At 40.4% G+C, this 22747-nt stretch overlaps 1 protein-coding gene across 2 annotated transcripts; it reads left to right on the top strand.

The window, feature by feature from the left end:
* Positions 1–7459: 7459 nt before the first annotated feature.
* On the top strand, positions 7460–19569 carry DYNLT3 (dynein light chain Tctex-type 3). 2 transcript variants are annotated; one of them, XM_006066434.4, is made up of 5 exons: positions 7460–7543; positions 10785–10826; positions 16408–16531; positions 17148–17225; positions 17743–19569. In XM_006066434.4, the coding sequence occupies exons 1-5, from the start codon at positions 7514–7516 to the stop codon at positions 17817–17819; spliced, it is 351 nt and encodes a 116-aa protein (XP_006066496.2). In that variant the 5' UTR covers positions 7460–7513; the 3' UTR covers positions 17820–19569. The 2 variants fall into 2 exon arrangements, with proteins under 2 accessions (XP_006066496.2, XP_025133157.1); XM_025277372.3 differs by lacking the exon at positions 7460–7543 and adding an exon at positions 7705–7824.
* Positions 19570–22747: the final 3178 nt, after the last annotated feature.

Raw genomic sequence — 22747 nt, 5'->3', positions numbered from 1 at the left:
TCACCCTAATGACAGAAGTGAAAAGGAATTAAAGAGGCTCTTGATGAAGATGAAAGAGAGTGAAAAAGCTGGCTTAAAACTCTACATTCATAAAACTAAAATCATGACACCCAGTCCCATCACTTCATGGCAACTAGATGGGGAAACAATGGAATCAATGACAGACTTAATTTTCTTGGGTTCCAAAATCACTGCAGATGGTGACTGCACCCATGAAATTAAAAGACACTTGCTGCTTGGAAGAAAAGCTATGACAAACCTAGACAGCGTATTAAAAAGCAGAGACATGACCTTGCCAGCAGAGGTCCATCTAGTCAAGGCTATGGTTTTTCCAGTAGTCATGTATGGATGTGAAAGATGGACCATAAAGAAGGCTGAATGCCGAAGAATTGATGCTTTTGAACTGTGGTGGGGGAGAAGATTCTTGAGAGTCCCTTGGACTGCAAGGAGATCGAATCAGTCAATCCTAAAGGAAATCAGTCCTGAATATCCACTGGAGGACTGATGCTGAAGCTGAAACTCCAATACTTTGGACACCTAATGTGAAGAGCTGACTCATTAGAAAATACCCTGATGCTGGGAAAGACTGAAGGAAGGCGGGAGGAAAAGCAGACGACAGAGGATGAGATGGTTTGATGGCATCACTGACTCTATGGACATGAGTTTGAGCATGTTCTGGGAATTGGTGAAGGACAGGGAAGCTTGGCATGCTGCAGTCCACGGGGTTGCAAAGAGTTGGACACGACTGAGCAACCGAAAGGCAACAGTTCAACTCCATGAGACATTATCATTATTGTTTTATAGAGTTGATAGTCATTAAATTATCAAAAAATTTACTTCTTTAATTATTCTTTCTTTACTCATTTCTTCCTGCTGCTGCTGCTGCTGCTGTCACTTCAGTCGTGTCCGACTCTGTGCGACCCCATAGACGGCAGCCCACCAGGCTCCCTCATTCCTGGGATTCTCCAGGCAAGAACACTGGAGTGGGTTGCCATTTCCTTCTCCAATGCAGGAAAGTGAAAACTGAAAGTGAAGTCACTCGGTCGTGTCCGACCCTTAGTGACCCCATGGACTTCAGCCTTCCAGGCTCCTCCGTCCATGGGATTTTCCAGGCAAGAGTACTGGAGTGGGGTGCCATTGCCTTCTCTGCATTTCTTCCTAATTTGCCCTAATTTCTTCCCAGGATTATTTACTTTTGCCAAAATAATAGATTTTTGTATTCCTTGATGTGGAATTTTGAATTCCTTGACTTCTGCTGCTGACTAATTTTCTCAGTTATTTGCCTAAATTTTTTTATTACTTCATCTTTATTTTTGGAGGTTATTTTGCTAGGGACACATTCTAAGTTCATGGAACTTTTCTTCAGTATTCTGAAGGTGTCAAAATACATTGTCATCGAAGGTGTAAAATACATTGTCATTGAAGGCAAATGTATTGTCTGTCTTTGGTTTTCTATTGTTTCTGTGAGCTGTTAGATGTCAGTCTTCTTGTTTGACTTTTGTAGGTAATTTGTCTTCTGTGTTGGAAGGGGACGCTACTTCATAATTTTTCAGTTTCCTTTGGTTTTCAATCATTTTAGTGCAATGTGCCAAAACGTGAGTTTTATTTTATTCGCTCTGCATGGGACATCTTAGGGATTCTTGGATCTGTGGCCTTCAATCTCTGCTACATATCCTGTTTGCCTCTCTACATCCATTCTCCATGCTCCTCTGCCTTGGGAAGCTGACGTATATTGCTTACTAATACAATAGCTCCCATGCCTTCTGATTCCAGTTGATTGCAGCCAATGAGGAGCATTAGTAGGAGGTCAGAAGGAGGATGAAGAGATTAGGATAATGATTCCTCTGGCTCCCTTTTTCGGAGGTATCCTGGGTTTGCTGTATCCTTTGACAAAAGGGTACTACTGTTCCTCTCAAAGTGGCTTTCTCTACATAATTGTTTAAGCCTCTTTTTCCCCTTAAACTTATGGGGAAAAGACTGACAGTTCCACAGTTTCTCAGCTCAGGTTATTGCAATCTGACTTGTCATTCACCTGCCCACACCCATGTAATTAGTCCCCTTGTAAATAAGCCCCCCTCAATTTATGCTAATTTGAGTGTGCCACCTTCATCCTGGCAACCTGACTATACAGTAACTAGTATGAGAAGTAGTCTCTGATGGTTATTTTAACTGTATTCTTATTGTGATGGTTACTTTTATATATCAAATTTTCTGAGCCACAGTTTCCAGATATTTAGTCAAACATTATTTTGAATATTTTGGTGGGGGTATTTTTGAATGAGATATACATTTAAGTCAGTAGACTTTGAGTAAAGCAGATTGCCGTCTATAATGTGGGTGGGTCTCATCTAATCAGTTGAAGGACTGACTAAAACAAAAGGCTGACCTCCCTTAAGTAAGAGAGAATTCTCTAGCAGACTGCCTTCTGACTTCATCTGCAATATAGGCTCTCCTGGTTCTACAGAAGGCTGCCTTTGGACTTGAAATGAATTTCTTTCCTGAATCTTCAGGTGGGTGGCTTCCCCGTCAGATTCTGGGCTCACCAAGCCTACCCAGTTGTGTGAGCCAATTCCTTAAGTTAAACTCCTTCTCTATATACATACATCCTGTTGGTTCTGTTTCTCGGGAGAACCCTGACTAACACAAGGTATTAGGAATTAGATCCTTGTGAAATAAATCCTTAAATGTTCATATTCTAAGGGAGCTCATGGATGATCTTCCTACTGAGAATCATGAGCATGAGTAATTCATGGCATGAGGTGACATCATAATTCCTCACATTATCAGCAGAGGGTGAAATGCATGTGGAGGGCAAGGTACTGGAGGGTCAAGGGGCTATAGGGTAGTCTCAATGGTAACAAGAGCACTAAAAAAAACTGTAGAGTCACCTGGAATCTTACCATAACTTTGGAAAACACAGATAAAAATTAAGAGTTATGAACACAAAATTTAAAACCTGCACTATGACATTAGAAGGCCTCCAGGGCAAGTTTGAAGGAGTCCGTCATTTCCCATAATTGTACAACATCACATTGACCCATCACATAGGTGACTTTAAAATGGTAATCACAAGCTCCATATAAATGTAGTAAATGTGCAGTTTAAGATATGTTGCTTGACACACAGAGGTGACCCATCAACTGCAGTATCATTCTAATGTGAAAACAAGTTGATCATGTAACCACCTGAAACCAAAAAAAGTTAGCTATAATTTGTGTCCTATATGAAATGGTGGAGTTACAAAGAGGAGAGGCTCAAGTAACATGAAATAGTAGTGAATGTCTCTGCCTTTGTAGCTGGTCAAGAGGCTGAATGTTGAGGGCAAAAGTTGTAGACTGTATCAGGTTCCTGAACTATTCATTATGGATTGCCCATACCTACTTCCTGAACACACATCATTGTAAATAAATCCTTATTGAATTATTATACTTCAAGTGTTCATCTGCTTCCTGTAGAAAACCTGATTAATATGGTCCTTCAATCATTTTTGGAAGATAGTCAGCTATTATTTCATCAGATATTGCTTCTGTCCCATTCCCTCTCATCTCCTTTTGGAACTACAATTATGTGTGTTGAACATTCTCATCATGTTCCTTTTGCCTCTGATTTCTTGCATATTTTCCATTCATTTATTTCCCATTCTGAATATTTTCTCACAACCTATTTTTAAAATTTCACTAATTAAATCTTCAGCTTTGTCTAAACTACTACAGAACCAGTCCTTTAAAATTTTAATCTTGGTTATTGCATTTCCCACTTCTGGAAATTCCATTTGGATATTCTTCATAGTTTCTAGTTGTTTTTTTTTTTAATTATTTATTTATGGCTGCGCTGGGTCTTTGTTGCTGTACAGGGGCTTTCTCTAGTTACAGCCATCAGGGGATACTTTTTAGTTATGGTGTTTTGGCTTCTCATTGCAATGATTTCTCCTGTTGCAGAGCATGGGTTCTATGCAGAGCATGAGTTCTATGCGAAGCATGGGTTCTATGAGAGCAGGCTTCAGTAGTTTCAGTAAGCGGGCTTAGTTGCCCTGTGACATGTGAAATCTTCGCAGACCAGGGATCGAATCCATGTTCCCTGTTTTGGCAGGCAGATTCCCAACCATTAGATCACCAGGGAAGTCCTAGTTTCCAGTTCTTTGAGGAAATTCTCAATATTATCTCAAATACATTAAGCACAGTTTTTTTAAAATATATTTTTATTTATTTGTTGTACCAGGTCTTAGTTGCAGGATGTGGGATCTAGTTCCCCTACCAAGGATTGAAACCAGGTCCCCCACATTGGAAGTGCAGAGTCCTAACCACTGGACCACAAGGGAAGTCCCGAAGCATAGTTATTTTAAAATCTACTGTATTCTGATAATTCCACCATCTAGATCCCTGGTTGAGTTGTTTCCATTGTCTGTTGATTTATGATAATGTTTTGTCTGTTTATGTGCCTAGTTATATTTTATTCTGCATCCAATGATATATGTGAACAATTAAGGATCTAACTTGAGATCTAGGATGATGTTTTCTTCCTCCAGAAAGAATTTACATTTGCTTCTAGAAGTTGGCTAGAGGCATTAGCAATGCCAGGTCATGTTAATTTGATTTCAAGACTTGGAGTGATTTTAAATTGAGCTTTGGGCTTCCCTGGTGGCTCAGTGTTAAAGAATCTGCCTTCCAATGCAGGACAAGCGGGTTCAATCTCTGGGTCGGGCAGATCCCCTAGAGAAGGAAATGGCAATCCACTCCAGCATTCTTGCCTGGGAAATCCCATAGACAGAGAAGCCTGGCGGGTTTCAGTCCTTGGGGTCACAAAAGAGACAATGCCAGCAAAAACTGAGATTCAATGCCTGCAAGATCAAGTCTTATTGTTTTACACTATTTTTCTAGGGTGTAATCCTTGGAGTCTCAACCCAAAATATGATTGTTATCAGAGATCTCCTCCTTGGCAGGGCACAAATCTGATTTTACCTCCTGGCTTATGAGCAAAAAGCTTTGTACCTTCTCTCCCCTCAGGGGGAAAATTTGTCCCAAATGCCCTGCTCATGCTTCAAAGTTTCATTCTTCTCCAGGCCTTAGATCCATGATTCTTCCTCATGTTGTTGAAGCTCCAATTCCTTTGAGCAAATGATTATATTTTTGCACAGCCTTCCTAATTGGCAGTGAAAGGGTTAGTCCTAATTACTTAGACTACTATTGCAGAAGCTTTTAAATATAAATTGAATGGTTTATAAAATGGGTCTAAATGTTTTATCAGTCACTCCTATGAAGAACACTTCTCAAGAACAGAATCTATTTAGATTTGGAGGATAAATAATTATTAAAATTTCTCAAACAGAAATTGCATATAGCTATTTTAAGCATAAATCCAGATATAAAATATTATCCATGAAAGCAAAATTGAGGGTCTCATTAAAACATTTGAATGATTTCACTTGCAAGTTTTTACAAATTCAGTGTTTAACAACCTTTGTATTTTATTTTTTCCTTACAATTATATAACTTAAAGAAAATACATATTTTTTAACCAAACACCATAAAAATGCCCCCAAAGCCTCTGTAGTTTACCCCATAGTGGTGAGTACCCACATTTGTCATGCAGGAGACCAGAGTTTGATTCCCCAATGGGGAGGCATGGAAATCTTTTGGGGGCTTCCCTGGTGGCTCAGACGGTAAAGAATCTGCCTGCAATACAGGAGACACAGGCTTGATCCCTGGGTCAGGAAGATCCCTGGCAGAAGGGATTGGCTACTCCCTCCAGTATTCTTGCCTGGAGAATCCCATGGACAGAGGAGCCTGGTGTGCTACAGTCTGTGGGGTCGCAAGGAGTTTCACATGACTGAGCAACTAACACTTTCACTTCACCACGCAAATATTACTATTATATATGGACCACTGCATGAATATAGTTGATAAGGACTTTCCTACCAATGCTTATTTCACATCCCTTTTTTCCTTCTAATAACACTCACTTTTCATCATAGAAGATGAAAATACAAGACTTTTTTTTCACATAGGTTTTGTCAAGGGATGAATCTACATGACTAAATGTTGGTGATTGGGAGGGACCTGAAGACAAGACTCCCAGGAACTTGAAGGAAAGATTTGCCTTCCTAAGAAAAATCGATAAACCCAAGTCAATGTGCACTTTTTTCATTGGATGTGATAACTTCATTCTTTGTAACACAAGAATTGCTGCAGCTATGTATGACCATGACCAAATATTGCTGATATGCTGAGGATAGTAGAATGGAAAGCTGGAAAGCACAAAGGTTCCAAAAGCTTGTTGAGCTATTGAACCAACCTGGAACATGTCTACTGTTGTATTTCTGACTATACCAGAAAACAAAGGTCCTTAGTATTTCAGCTCATCCTATTTGAATCTTCTTTTTCTTGCAACCCAGATGCTAACAGAGCTATAGTGGTTTTAAAGCATGGTCCCTAAAGTATTTGACATTTATTGAATGTCAAATATTATAGAAAGGTAGGCAGCTTCTAGAAGCTGGAAAGACAAGGAAATGGATTCTCCCCTTGAGCCTCCAAAGGGAATGTAGTTCTACAGGCTCATTTTAGATTTCTGACCTTTATGCTGCCTTAAGCCACAAAATTTATGATAATTTGTTACAGCAACAAGAGGAAACTAATACAGTGATTAAGAATTTGGGTGCTGCTATCAGCCTCCTAAGTTTAAATCCTTCTACTACTTACTGAATATGAGACCTTGGGTAAATTAAACTCTCTACCCTGCAGTTTCATCTCGAAAAATGGGATGATGGTAACAGAAGCAAACCTGCTGGGTTGTCATGGGTTTAAATGAGAAACTACTTAGGAGTATCTGAAGCTTCATTATTTAAAAATAAATATAACCATTGTTCTGCTAATATTTATAATTTAGTATATTTGTACCTTCTCTCCTATAAATCAGTTGTTTTTTTTTTTTTACATAGTCATGGAGGAGGAAGGGTGTGAGAGCCTCTACCTACAGTATCTTATTTGATGCCACAACCAGTCATAAAATAAGTATAATTTTGTTTTCATATGGGAAAACTGAGGCTGTGGGAGGTTAATTTTTCCAAGTGACATAGCTAGTAAGAAGACAAATCAAAGCAACTTATTCACCATTGCATTCACTACGCTATTTGCTGGATGATGCACGAATATGTGCAAATAACCATTGCAGTGGGCACTCCTAAATAATGAGGACTCTAGACAGACTGACACTAGGTCACCCTATCTTGACTCTCACTGGCACAAATCCTAGCTCTTTAACAGCAAACTACGGTTTCCAGAATGGTTGGAGGCAACGGAGAGAGACACCCAGTCGCAGGAGCCCTGCGAGAGTGTGGTGATGGCAGGGCTGGGATGAGGAGAAAGGAAGGTGGAGCCACTGCGAGGACGCAAAGGCGGGGCCTGCGTGGGGAACGCCCCGGGCCATATACAGGGGCGGGGCCTCCCCAGAGGCCAGAGCGCGGCCGCGGAGCTTGACCCGCCCATAGCTCCGCCCCCCCAGGAGACTCGGCGTCACCATGGAGGAGTACCATGGCCCCTGCGACGAGGTACCGCCCCTCCGCCGCCCCCGAGCGACCCCCGCCCCCGCCCGTTTCGGCACTTTGTCTCGGCAGGGTGGTCTCCTGGCACCCGGCAGCCAGGAGAAAGGAAGGTGGAGCCACTGTGAGGACGCAAAGGCGGGGCCTGCGTAGGGAACGCCCCGGGCCATAAACGGGGGCGGGGCCTCCCCCGAGGCCAGTGCGCGGCCGCGGAGCTTGACCCGCCCATAGCTCCGCCCCCCAGGAGACTCGGCGCCACCATGGAGGAGTACCATCGCCCCTGCGACGAGGTACCGCCCCTCCGCCGCCCCCGAGCGACCCCCGCCCCCGCCCGTTTCGGCACTTTGTCTCGGCAGGGTGGTCTCCTGGCACCCAGCAGCCAAGAGAGTTGGGGTGCAGCGTCCGCCGTGCCCAGGTCCTCTCCACAGGGCTTGGGATCCGCCCCGCCCTTCTCCGGCCCCCAACCCCGAGGCCTTGAGGGTGGGGTGAGAGTCGGGATGGCAGGGGCGACTGGGAGCGCTGGGGGCTGGCAGTGGGGTCGGGGCCGAAGGTTAGAAGCCTTGACTTAGGGTGCGTGGGGTGGCGGGAGCCGCCCGTATACAGGGCGGGCCTTGGGAACCGGTCTTCCTGGCTGCTTCCTCTGCCCCTTGGTGTCCCCAAAGCAGGAGCCACATCCCTGCCAAGCGAGGCCCTGGTGGCAGAGCCGCTCCCCCTCCCGGGCACTCTCACTGGGGTGGTTTGGAAGGAGGTACTTTATGGATTATGAGCCCTTGCTTATTGACTCAGGCTTCCCAAAACCTCACCAGAAGCCCGTGATGTCAATTGTCATCTTCCTGTTACCCACGGGGGACTGTGACTTATATGGCGGCTAAGTCAAAGTTAGAACTGCCAGAAATGACAGCCACTCCATTTGAACCCAGACCTCTGACTACACAGCTACAACTCTGGCTTCTCTCTAACCAGGAGGAGGATGAGGCCTGTTGGATCCCAGCATAACCTGTGACAGGGCAGAACAGACAAAGACATTTTCTGTCCAGTGGTAGCCACAGGTGAATGGTGCTGTGAAATATAACTAGGCAGGCACATGGTGGAGGTGCAGCATAAAATAGTATATTATTAGACCCCTGGAAGGGCGTTCTGGACCATTCATCTTTAGGATGTGGGCTTTTACAGAAGCTAAGATCACATTTAAACTCAGGCTCGAGTTTAAATGCAGGTGTATGCAGGTGGCATACACGCTTCAAGGTTAGTGGTTTTCTTATTTTAGAAATTGAAACATAAGCAATTTCATCCTCAAGGCATATCCCCCGAAAGTACCAGTCTCCTGACTCCTGAGAGGGTTCTGTATTGCTGTTGCTGCTAAGGTGGTACCCCCTAAATGCCTGTATTATAAAAGAAATAAAATTACATGTGTTACCATGGCCATCCAGTACAACCTGATTCCCTGGTGACCTTCCAAACTGAACGGAAATGGACATTATTTAGTTTGTAGACCACTTTTGAAAATAGATAAGGACCTTATTTGAAGGTAAAATTATTTTAATAGGGGCAGTTGTGACACCTGTTTTCATGATTATTCTGATGATTTAGGGTGTTGGGGAATTATCTGGTATAATTAAATAAGTTGAAAATACTTTAAATCTGTACTCAACAAGGTACTTATTTTCAGAATTTACTGTTTTTTTTTTTTTAACCATTTTGTTGTATAGTGGGATTTACAAACATGCTGATGTCATAAAGCACCTAAAAAATGTCTCCATGGAAACAAGTCATGTACTACCTGAAATGTTTTGGTTTAGACTGAGATCTTATCACATAACCTATTTCTTGACTCTAGGACATTTTTTAGTCATTAATAGTTGCTTTTAACTCAAGATTGTATCAGGCCACTCCCCAAGAAAGACAAAGTTGCCAGACCTGTTGTATTATGGGCATAGATTAAAGGTCTAAATATTATTTATATGTTATAAAGTGACTAATTTGGAATGATCAAGCATTTTCATAAACTTTAACTCAGGAAAGCCACATAAATTGCCAAGCATAAGTTAAGAACAAAATTCAGACTTACCAGTATTCTTTTTTCATGGCCCCCCTCATTATTATTTAGTCACAACTATTTCCTGTGTACTGATAACACATCATATGTCTGTCTCCTGTTTCCTGAGCTTTACAACACAATGATCTGCAGTCTGGGTGTTTATCAGAATCACCAGGAAAACACTTTTTTCTTTCTTGTGCTGCCCATATCTTTGTAAAAAAAATTTTATTTTACATTGGAGTATAGTTGATTTACAGTGTTGTGTTAGTTTCAGGTGTACAACAAAATGATTTAGTTATACATATATGTATTCTTTTTCAGACTCTTGTCCCATGTAGGTTATTATAGAATATTAAGTTGAGTTCCCTGTGCTATATAAATAGCTCCTTGTTGATTATCTATTTTATATATAGTAGTGTGTATATGCTAGGAGAAGGCTATGGCACCCCACTCCAGTACTCTTGCCTGGAAAATCCCATGGGTGGAGGAGCCTGGTAGGCTGCAGTCCATGAGGTCGCTAAGAGTTGGACATGACTGAGTGACTTGACTTTCACTTTTCACTTTCATGCATTGGAGAAGGAAATGGCAACCCACTCCAGTGTTCTTTCCTGGAGCATCCCAGGGACGGGGGAGCCTGGTGGGCTGCCGTCTATGGGGTTGCACAGAGTTGGACACGACTGAAGCAACTTAGCAGCAGCAGCAGCAGCAGTAGCAGTGTGTATATGAGTGCTCACATGCTCAGTCATGTCTGACTCTTTTGAGATCCTATGGGCTCACCAGACTTCTCTGCCCATGGAATTTTCCAGGCAAGAATACTGGAGTGGGGTACCATTTCCTCCTCCAGGGGATCTTCCCAATCCAGGGATGGAACCCTCATCTCTTGCATCTCCTGTGTTGGCAGGCAGATTCTTTACCACTAGCACCACCTGGGAAACCCCATATGAGTAAAGCACTTCAAGAAAAATGTTGCCTAGGCTCTGCCCGAGATCTAATAAGTGAAAATCTCCAGGGAGGTAGGTGGCATGGCATTTTGCGATTTTAAAGATCAAGGTGGGATTAGTAGCCTCAGTAATCTTAATGCCCCTTTTCACTGTGGTCCCCTGTCACCAATACCTGTCTAGGCCAGCCTAGGGTATTCTGTGTAGCATCATAGCTCCCAGGAAAAGGAAGTCTGTGTTGAAAGCCACTGTATCTTTTGTTTTCCATCTTTAGGTTGGCTTCAATGCTGATGAAGCACACAATATTGTTAAAGAGGTGAGTTATATATCTTGTTTATCTTGAAGATTGATGCATTGGTGAAATTTTTTAAAACTGTTTTCACTTTCAGTACGAAGTTAAAAGCCTGAGTATTAAACAAGATTTTTAATATTCATTCACTAATTCTTTATAGGGCTGCTTCTGTGTTTGTTATATTGCATGCTGTCAGTCATATTGTATGCTCTCAGGCATCTTGGGGCTTACCCTGAAAGGGATATTTAAGTGTTGATCTAGAATATTGGCTTGCTGTTTTCTAAAGCTGATTTTCTGTCTTTTGAATAAAATAACTTTTATTCCAATGGGGCCACATATTATTGTAAATGTTTAATAGTTCAGAATCATGTATTAAAACTTTGTAGCCAGGAATATTTCATTATTAAAACAAAATGCAGAGTCTTGCCTAGCAGTCGAGTGGTTAAGATTTTGCCTTCCAGTGCAGGGGGCATGGGTTTAATCACGCCCCCCCCCAAAAAAAAATAGAAGCAATATTGTAACAAATACGATATAGAGTTAAAAATACTAAACAACTAATTTTTTTTTTAATGAAATCATGATTTTAAAAATGCAAAGTTTTCCATACTTTGACAATGCAGAAGCACAAATGAGAGCATTGGGGAGGTGGAAGATAGCATGGATCATGGGAGGGCAGGAATGATAGCAGCCTCATTTTTCAAAGTGGAAAGTCAAGAAAGACTGTCCTTGCTGGATGGAAAATGAAGCAAAGGATGCTGAGGTATTGGAGGAGTCTTTTCAATGGTACCTGCTTCTTTACACACATTATGAACCACATGAAAAGACTAAAGAGTGAGTACAAGGAGAATCAAATATCACCTTTGTTATTGGTTAAAAGCTAGATTAGAGATTGGGGCTTCCCTGGTGGCTCTGTGGTCAAGAATCCACCTGCCAATTCAGGAGATGTGGGTGTGATCCCTGGGTTGGGAACATCCCCTGAAAGAGGAAATGGCAACCCACTCCAGTATTCTTGCCTGGGAAATCCCATGGACAGAAGAGTCTGGTGGGCTACAGTCCATGGGGTTGCCGAAGAGGCATGACTGAGGGACTGAACAACAACGAGAAGATTAGAGATGGGAGCTTGTTTTTCAAACGGCGTACCGGTTCAGTTCAGACCTCTGAAGAGGCATCCAGGGAAAAGTTAGAGTCAGCAGAGAGAAACACTTAACCAGGCTGGTGCCTTTCGTTGGTTTGGGTGAAGAGGGAAGGAGAAACCCAATACTCAAGTCCACGGCATTTGGAGATCACACCCACATCTCCTGAATTGGCAGGTGGATTCTTGACCACAGAGCCACCAGGGAAGCCCCAATCTTTAATCTAGTTTTTAACCAATAACAAAGGTGATATTTGATTCTCCTTGTACTCACTCTTTAGACTGGCTCTCCCAGATGAGAAGGGTGGAGCACCAGCAGGTAACTCGCTCCCCCTCCATGGGGAGAAATGATAACAGGTGGGGCAAGAGGCCAGGGATGATCAGGAAAAATCTTCTGTGTGGAAAGAAACATCCCGAGTAGAAAAGAAATGTGCTCCTAATGGTGTAAATATACTGAAGTAAAAATAGTGAATTCACTATATTGAGGGGACATGCTTGGGGGGCAGGAGGTGGCAGGTGGTCACAGGGAACTAAATTTTCATGTCATAGCAATAAAAACGTTATCTGGAGATATGTAAGGGACCCTTAAGAGATTTTAAAAATCAGTTGTACCCTAAAAGTGTTTGCTCTGCAGAAGGGGGCTAAGGATGGGGAAAAAAAAAGTAGGGAGGAGAGGATTTTTGCTTTTCATTGTAAACTCTTCTGTTGGATTTTTCAACCCACATGCATGGGTTACTTAAATAGTTTATTCAGGTAAAAGAACCATGCTTCTTAAAATGTGATACACATACTTAGTGGTGGTTAGGTAGTCCTAGAGGGCAATGGCACCCCACTCCAGAACTTTTGCCTGGAAAATCCCATGGACAGGGGAGCCTGTTAGGCTGCAGTCCATGGGGTCGCGAACAGTCGGACATGACTGAGCGACTTCACTTTTCACTTTCATGCATTGGAGAAGGAAATGGCAACCCACTCCAGTGTTCTTGCCTGGAGAATCCCAGGGACGGGGGAGCCTGGTGGGCTGCCGTCTCTGGGCTCGCACAGAGTTGGACACGACTGAAGCGACTTAGCAGCAGCAGAAGCCACTGAGTGTGTTTTAGGGCATCAGTTTTACTTCCATACTTGCAAGAAGGAGTTAAGTAATATAAATAACCATTTTCAAATACGGATAACAAACGGATACAACGGATACAAATGGATACACTATGGAGTCAAAAGCAAGCTTCATTTGAAATTTTCATATGAAATATGAGACTTGAAAGACATCTCAGGTTTCCCACAGGTGGCATTTTGCTACTAGTCTATTCTTTTTCCTCTCCCTGAGCCAACTCTGTTTGCTATTGAGACATTAAAAAGTTGAGGGAGAGAGGTGGGGGAGGGAGGGAAGGTGGACAGAGAGTGGGGTGGGGAGAGAGCGCGCTACTGAAAACATTTCAACACTTCCCAGATAACTGTATAATTTCAGCAGGCATTTTTGTTTTTCTTATCTTTTGCCAATCTCCTTATTTTCTTAGAGTCCTTGCTCTGAGCTGCTCTGCTAATATATTTTTCCTACTGAAGTCTTAGAGCCACTCACTCATCAGTGATACGCATATATTTTATTCATTGTCAGTAATAGAATTTGCCACAAACACATTTTGGTAGAAAAAGTGGGTTACAAATGGAATTAACTTGGAGCTTAATCTAAAGTACATTTGATTCAGGATGTCCAGAGAGTATATCAAAGCCAATATTACTTCAACAGCAAACATGTATGGAGTGCGTGCTACGTGCCTGACTTCTGAGTTTGGCCCTGTGGATACAGAGCAGGTTAAGGACCTCATTATCTAGTAGGTCTCCTGGTTAATGGTAATGAAGAGGCTAAATGTTAATTAATAGTAATTAGCAGGGTTATTTACAATGACATCCACAGGCCCCAGATGTTTCTATTGCTTCGAATAGAAACTGAAGTGGTCCTATTAGATAATGTGAAAGGGAACAAGGGCTCTTGATTCTCATTAAGGTATGGCAGTCTAGGGAGAGGCAGAGGTTTCCCAAAGACTGTTAGCTTGGGAACGGTAAAGCCAGAATGAAATTGCTGGCCCACTGACCCTTGGGCCACTGACTCTCCTAACTCTTCATGTTATTGAACATCCTGGGAGAATAATTTGAGCCATGTTACTTTCTTCAGTCCCTCTAAATTTCATTTCTCTTTTTATATTTTATAATTAGTGAGGATATTATACCATCCAGCTTAGGATTCCATATTAATTAATGCCTCCTGCAGGCAGACTCTGTACTGTCTGAGCCACCAGGGAAGCCCATTAATGCCTCTGCATGAGTGCTCAGTCGTGTCTGACTCTTTGCAGCCCCATGGACCATAGCCCACCAGGCTCTTCTGTCCTTGGGATTTTCCAGGCAAGAATACTTGAGTGGGTTGCCATTTCCTCCTCCAGGGGATCTTCCTGACCCAGGGATTGAACCCACATCTCCTGCATTGGCAGGCGGATTCTTTACCACTGAGCCACCTGGGAAGCCATTAATGCCTCTGCTGCTGCTGCTAAGTTGCTTCAGTCATGTCCGACTCTGCCTCTACTATAATCCAATTGTAGTAAATGAAAGCTGTGCACCTGTGTGTATGTCTGTCTTATTAAGCTGGATTCTATGAATGAACTGAAAAAATGCTTTACTCTCCTGGCACTATCCCTTGAATTAAAAATAGTAGCAGCCAAATAAGTCAAGAGAAAGACAAATACTATATGATCTCACTTATATGTGGAATCTAAAAAACCCCAAACTCATAGAAGCAGTAGAATGATAATTGTCATGGGGTGGGGAAAATGTCAGTCAGAGGGTACAAACTTCTAGTTATAAGATAAATAAGGGACTTCCCTGGTGGTCTAGTGGTTGGGAATCTGCCTGCCAATGCAAGGGACACGGGTTTGATCCCTGGTCTGGGAAGATTCCATATGCCATGGGGCAACTAAGCCCTTGTGCCACAGCTACTGAGCCTGCACTCTGGAGCCTGTGCTCCCCCATAAGAGAAGCCACCGCAATGAGAAACCCTCACATCACAGCCAGAGAGCAGCCCCCACTCACCACAACAAGAGAAAGCCTGGGGGCAGCAATGAAGACCGAAAACACTGAAAAAATAATAAGTAATTAAAAAAAAAAGCATATGTTCGGAGGATCTAATATACACTATGGTGCCTACAGTTAACAGTGCTGTATTGTATACTTGAAGGTTGCTAAAAGTAGATCTTCAGTGTTCTCAACACACACACACACAAACTACATGAGGAAGTGAATGTGTTAACTAACCTTATTGTGGCAATTGTTTCATAATATAACATGTCAGATCATTACATGGTATACCTTAAACTTATACAATGTTGTATGTCAATTATATCTCAATAAAACTGGAAAAATAACAGCAATAATGTTATGATGACAATAATAATATCTGTCATTACTTACGTGTTCACTCTGTGGCAGTCACTGTGTTTGGGCACATGACTTTCCTTACCGCGCTCCATCAAAAACAACTTGCTAAGATGAGGCTGTTATCCCTTGAATTAAAAATAGTAGCAGCCAAATAAGTCAAGAGAAAGACAGATACTATATGATCTCACTTATATGTGGAATCTAAAAAACCCCAAACTCATAGAAGCAGTAGAATGATAATTGTCATGGGGTGGGGAAAATGTCAGTCAGAGGGTACAAACTTCTAGTTATAAGATAAATAAGGGACTTCCCTGGTGGTCCAGTGGTTGGGAAAATAGGGGTTTCAAGAGATGAAGTCACTTGCAAAAGGTCACACTAGGGTGGGAGAGGTGAGTCTTAAAGTGAGTCTTAGAGTCTTAAAACCTAAGACTGTGATGCTACACCAGTGCTCTTCATCAAGTATCAGAAGTGGATGCTAGTAAACACTGTGGGAAAGTGTTTAACTGTTTCTAGAGTGCCTCAAAAGTAGTGTTTGTTGATGATTCACTTTTAGTGGTAGGTGTGCTTGCTCTTTGATAGCTAAGCATTATATGGATGAAAATATAATTATTGTACATGAGAAATATATTTCTTCATTGGTCTCCTTTGTTTCTAGCATCTGAAACCTAGGTCAAATCTCAGGTGTTGCAAAGCCATTCTTTAACCAATTGATAACACCCTTTTAAAATCACCCCCCCATAATCATTTTACAACATAACTTATCACCCTGGATTGGTCTTCCTTGTGTGATAGAGTTCTTTTATTAGCTTCTCTGCTAGGCTGTTGAGTTCTTTACAGTAGAGACCATGTCACATTTATCTTTATATGGCCCGTAATATCTCAGAGTGAGATAATGCATGCAGAAATGCTTTGAACATTCTCCAACAGTTACAGACAATGCATAATAAATATTTACCAGATGCATATTTCCTAAAATGTTTTATTGGGTTATATTTTATATTTTGAATAAATCTTTTCCTGCAATATGTGTATAATTGTCCTCTGCCCTTTTAGTGTATAGATGGGGTCTTGGGAGGTGAAGATTATAATCAGAACAATATCAACCAATGGACTGCAAGCATAGTGGAACAATCCCTAGCACATCTGGTTAAGTTGGGAAAAGCTTATAAGTATATTGGTAAGTATTTGTGTCCTTCCTCATTAGTTTACTCACTTTAGTCTCTGTGGTTTTCTCTGAATTTAGAGAATGTAAATGAATGATAGACCCTCAAGTTGGATACTAATAGGGTGTGAAGGACTTTTGACTTATTCATCCCCAAATAATCTGTAATAATACCTGAAAGATGGAGATCTCTTGCTACTCAAAAGCAGTTTGTGCTCCTGCCAACCATCTACTTGTCTTGGTAACATCACCTTGTACATTTGCACCGGTTATTTTCACTGAAACCGCCTCAGCCCTACTGTCTTTTCAGTAGGATTGTGAGGTGACACATAATATTGATTTTCTTTGTTTTTGTGTCTGAATTATGCCTATGGGACAAGGCATATGATTTGGCCCACATTTTTCGTGTGGTACGATTACCATTGGTTATGGCACTGGGCAACAAACAGACTGGATCCAGTGAGTTCACAGTTATTGTAATAAATCATCAAAATGAGAGACTTATGTTTTTCAATTGATTCACTGAAGGCTTTGTTTTCTGTTATTTATTTATTTATATAGCATTTACTGCTCTGAACTCAAACACTTACTTTTCCTTTTAAGTGTTCTCACTCTGCGTCTTTATTTTTAGTGACCTGTGCAGTGGTCCAGAGGAGTCCATATGGCTTTCACACAGCCAGCTCATGTTTTTGGGACACCACATCTGATGGTAAGAGGCTTTGTATGTGTGTGCTAAGTCACTTCAGTCCTGTCCGACTGTTTGTGACCCCATGGACTGTAGCCCACCAGGTTCCTTTGTCTATGGGATTTCCTGGGCAGGAATACTGGAGTGGGTTGCCATTTCCTACTCCAGGGGATCTTCCCGCCCCAGGGATCGAACCCACATCTCTTATGTCTCCTGCACTGGCAGGCAGGTTCTTTACCACTAGCGCCATCTGGGAACCCCTAAGAGACTTTAAGCTGACTCAAACAAAATCCAACTTCTAGCAAAGTTAAATAGTGGTCCTTGTTATGAAATCTTTATTTATATCTACTTAAATTCCCACAAGACTTGATCAACAGAATTGCTTTATACCTAGTGGCAAGTCTGCTATCAGACAAATAGGAAAGGGGAAGAGTTAATGGGTTGTATTAAATATGATATTAAAACCTATGAAAAATGTATATATATTCCTGGTAATTTTGATGTTTGGATGTTTCTGAGTCCTTTCATTGTGTGTTTTCAGGAACCTGCACTGTAAGATGGGAGAACCGAACCATGAACTGTATCGTCAACGTTTTTGCCATTGCTATTGTCCTGTAGCTGGCTAAAAATACTTGGCCAAAGCCATTAACCTAAGAATTTGTCAGTGTATCCTTTCTAAAAAGAGTAACAGTTACTTATTCATATGCTAGATGACAAGTGTGCAATATGCTTCAAAACTATCAACAAAAACAGAATAGTGCAAGCAAGCAGTCTCGTAGGAAGTTGGCAGATTTTCTCATCTTCCATACAGAATCATTTAAATAGGGAAAACTTAATGTTAGCAAAAAACAAATATAGAAATATGGCATGACATGAAAATACACTCTTAAATTTACACCAGCTTTTCACTAACAATATGTACGTAAGGAGATGGGGAAATCCGTGAAGATAATTAAATTTTCTTTCAGCTAGAAAAGTTAACGGGGATAAATATATGAACAAAAATGCTGCAAGGATAACTGTGGAGAAAATGATAAAAATCAGTTAATGCTTAGGTTTTTATTTCTCCTCAGTTGTATGTATGATTTAGTGGAAAGTAATCCCATCCTTTTTTTTTTCATCAACTAGTAGCAACTGTTATTATTAACTTGTTTACCTTTTCTGAGAATAGCTAAATCACTTTTTAAATTTTAAAATTCTTAGATTTACATCTGAGGGCGAATTGAATTGGGTAACCTGAATTCCCTAGGTAAAGAAAATTAGCAAAATAAAATAAAATAAAATTCAAAAAAAAAAGAAAATTAGTTACAGCATATGATGAAAGTATAAGACTCCAACAGCTGCCTTACAACTTATTCATTCCAGATAGAAGATGCATTTATTGAATGTCTATTACGAGCTATTTTTCTGCTAATCATAGTTATCAATATGCTGTTCAGACTTTCTTTTGGTACCTAGTCAGTTGGACAACATTTATGTCTGGGAAAGAGAAAAAAATGTTGTTTTACAAGAGAGGAAAAAAGTGAATCTGGTTATCCAAGTAGGAATAAGCAAATGAAAAGCAATTATTACTGACAGAGAATCATTGATGTAATTTTAAGAATGGCTCCTAGCAAGCAAAAAACTGCATAAAATATGCAACTCTTAGTTAAAGGCCTTATTATCAGTCTAATACACAAGTAGTAAATTCCATCATTGCTTTAGTTACAATCATCTGTAAATAATTTTAAGTACTTATGAGGGGTTCAAATTGAGTAAAGTGTAAATTAAAAGTATACAATCATTAGCAGGTTATTGAATATCTCAGGGCTTATGAAATGTAGTTAAATTTGTGAAAGAAATAACTGATAAAAAAATTAGGGTACACAGCTGGCCACCAAATGCAAAGTCAATCTGCTATTTAACCTTGAAAACAAAATCAATTTTGCATATTACCACTAATACATGTAGGGAGTGGAACCATGAGTCATTGAATTCCAGGGGGAAAGGAAGGCATAGTGTTGACAATGTTAAGAGAGTATTCTTGTAGGCATGCTATGTGCATGTTTGAGATTTTGCCGAGTAACAATAATTGTTCAGTGTTGAAGAAGATGATTAAGAAAATACAAGGATAGAGTTTAATGCAGTGATCTACACTTTGGCACATTAAATTTTTCAGTGATTACCTTTATGTTAGTTTACGCTGCTGGCTTTGGTGCCCTTGAAGATTTTAATAGTGACCAAAATATATCTGTGCAGTTAAGGCTCGCTTTTGACTATTGTTATTGAAGCCTGATTTTAAGAGAATAATAATCAAAAATACCTCGTGAACTTGCTATCTGCTCTGTTTCTAGTTAAAATGTAATAAAGATTATCTTCCTGCACTGTACGTTTGCTTCTGGATGATCATTGAATAAGAAATGACATCGTCTTTAAGAAATTCTAAATAATAAGAATGGGGACGTGAAATGAATGTTGGACCACAGAGATACATTGTACAGAATAAATGCTGTTAAAATAGCAAGCCAAACACTGGTGTTCACCGGGTGAACACCGATGTTAACATAAATAACGGCTCCTATTTTATGCCTTCTATTATTTTTTAACGAAAAATTATTTTAAAAAGCAGTATAAAATATATTCTGTAACTATTTATTAGCTTCTAATAACTATTTGTGGCAAGGGATTTTGTCCTATTTGTCAACTTGCAATTGAGTTGTTGCTGTTTTGTGTTTTTTTAATTAAGGACTTTAAGTATGTAAAATTAGGGTATTCAGCTGTAAGTACTAACTTGGATTTTGGTAAAGCTATAATCTTATGTTTGTAAAGTACCAGTATACAGCCCTAAATGATGGCAACATCTCATTACGTTTTCTCTGATAAGAAGTACTTATTTGCTCTTCTTTCCAAGTTGGGTGTTATCTAATTATGAGTCACCGAAAGCATTTTCATCCCCTACAGTCGTCATCACATTTTTAAGGTAATCTTACGATACCACAGATTGTATTTTTAAAGTTTGAGTAAGAAACTATATCCTTGATAACAGGTTTTTAAAAGTGGGATTAAAATCTGTGATTTTTTTGTGTGTGTGGTAAAGGAATTAGGTCTTTTTTTTATAACAGACACCAAAGAAAAGTTTGAAAGATGAATTGAAAATTTCACCCCATGCACTAGAATCTACCCAAGGGAAACTTGTTTTATATTCAGAGGTAGAGTTATATTTGTGGCTAAAGAGGTTTATAGTTTCAGTGTCTAATAATTCAATAAAATTGACCTTTGCATATTTACTAAATTCCCTATGAAAGGATCTTAAGCATTCAGCCTTTCCAAGATTTAGATAGCCACCATTAACATACAGCAACCTCAGGGGTCCAGGAGTTTCTAGTCTACCTTGTCTAATTGCAAATCCCGTATTTCTCACGGTGGTCCCACTCTGTGTCACTCCATGTCAACCTTGAATATGTAGGAAATACTGGCAATCCAGGCCTAATTAGAAATGGCCCCTAATTACTTCATGAAGAGTGTCTCTTCCTAAAATGGTTTCTAAGGATCTCAGAGATGAAGCTGGGATTTTGTATAGACATTCATAGGCACCACTGGGATCTTCCCTAGAGGACATAAAATGTGGGCAGCTACCCTCCCTCTGGGATGCTTTAAAGGTGAAGACTGTATGGGGAAGTGTCTTTGCAGTTCTGCCTAACCAGGTCAGGGAATTTGATGCCTGGGCTTAGCCAATAATGTGTATTCAGCTTGCTTCATGCCAAAATAAGCTTTTTTATTTTATTGAATGCTTTGTCTTTTTAGATGTTTTTCTGTATGCCAGCTTCTAACTTGAGATCAGGCTTCTCAGCACAGAATTTTACATGAGGCAGCATTATTACTTAATGACAGTTCTGTTGTTTTCAATCCCTATAATACCTATAGAGAAAATCTCCATGAAAATTAATATTATATCATGTACTAACTTTTCCTTAATTTTTAATTTTGTATGCTAGGAATTTGGAGTAAGCTGCATGTGCTAACATAGGCTTCTACAGATAATGCTCATGGAGAGTACCACTCAAAATGATCAGGACTACAGTAGTGGTCTCTTAATAATTAAAGCAAACTCATTCTTAAAGGACCAAGTAATAAATATCTGAGACTTCATAGGCCTTTGCAGCTATTCAAGTATACTATTGCAGTGTGAAACAGCCCAAGATAGTATGTAAATGAATGAGCATGACCATGTTCCAGTAGAACTTTATTTACAAAAGTAGGTGACAGGCTGGCCAGAGTTTACCAACCCTTGTTTAGAGTAAGAGGTGTTTCCCAGCCACTTAAAAAATTATACCTTAATTTGAGGACTTTTTTCTTTTTATTGTTCTCAGTTATAAACAATGGAATACAAGGTACTTTCATATATTATGTTTTTATTATCTTGAACTCAGAGACCTTACCAATAAACCAAACCTGTACTCTGCTTATTAAAAGAATGAAGTCAGCTTTTCCAAAACTGAAGTATTCATTTTTTTTTTTCTAACATGTGGGATCTTAGTTTCCCAACCAGGGATCAAACCCATGGCCCCTGCATTGGAAGGGCAGAGTCTTAATTATTGGACCGCCAGGGATATTCCAACGTATTCATTTTTTGATGTATATCACCTCACTTTTTACTGGTGTACAGGTAATTTTATATTGTCTTGGAGTTCATTTTACAGCCTTATTTGAAAGAACGTTATTATAAAAAGGTTAACGTTTTATTTACTGATTTTTGCTTTTTTTTAATAGCTAAGATGGAATCCCCTCTACCAAGAGAGTCATCCATGCACACTGAACATGGTAGTCACCCATTCAGTGCCTCCTGCTAGAAATCATACCACACACACACAAACACAAAATTGCACAGGCCAAAGATAAAATGACTCCCCCATAAAAATTTAGGGGAAGTAGATGTTCTTTACCCAGGAATGGCTGCGTGTTACACGAGGCATGAGCACCTGACCCAATGATAGTTTATCCATAAATTTATTTTTAATCCATAAGGTGGCTGGGACACATTTGGTCAGGCAAAGTAATTCTCTCTGAATTTTGGTTTGTAAAATAAGGAGAGTATTATTCAACAGGAGAAAAAGGGAAGATGGAAAGCAGAAATCTTGTCAAGGACTCATCCAAGTTTTATTAGCAGAAATATCACAGCTGCCCACTCCTCTCTACCACCCTCCAACCCAGGGAAGACATACCACACTTCAAATACCAGCAACACCAGCAGAGTGTTGAGAATGGTGTCAGCAGCAAATGTGGCAGAGGGGGTGTATTAGGCAGGGCGCAGGTTGACGGCAATGGTCTGGTGGTCAGTTTAGAATCACCAGCATAGGGTGATTAAAAACAGAACAAAACCCATACATAATGTTCATAGCAGCATTTTTAGTAACAGCCAAAACCTAGAAACCACTTTGTCAACCGGTGAATAGTTGATCAAACTGGTACATACATGGGCTGTTACTCAGAAAACACACACAAGAACTTGTATGAATCTCCTGAGAACTATGCTGAGTGAAAAAGCCAATCCAAAAAGAATACTGTTA

Source organism: Bubalus bubalis, chromosome X, assembly GCF_019923935.1.
Source record: "Bubalus bubalis isolate 160015118507 breed Murrah chromosome X, NDDB_SH_1, whole genome shotgun sequence".
In the NCBI taxonomy this organism is placed as follows: domain Eukaryota; kingdom Metazoa; phylum Chordata; class Mammalia; order Artiodactyla; family Bovidae; genus Bubalus; species Bubalus bubalis.
Note: the sequence above shows the minus strand (reverse complement) of the source record. Positions and strands in the feature narration are given on the sequence as shown.

Coding starts and splice junctions, on each gene's coding strand:
- DYNLT3 (XM_006066434.4), top strand. CDS start 7,514: ATGGAGGAGTACCATGGCCCCTGCGACGAG. Junction 7,544..10,784: donor ACCATGGCCCCTGCGACGAG/GTACCGCCCCTC, acceptor TTCCATCTTTAG/GTTGGCTTCAATGCTGATGA. Junction 10,827..16,407: donor CACACAATATTGTTAAAGAG/GTGAGTTATATA, acceptor CTGCCCTTTTAG/TGTATAGATGGGGTCTTGGG.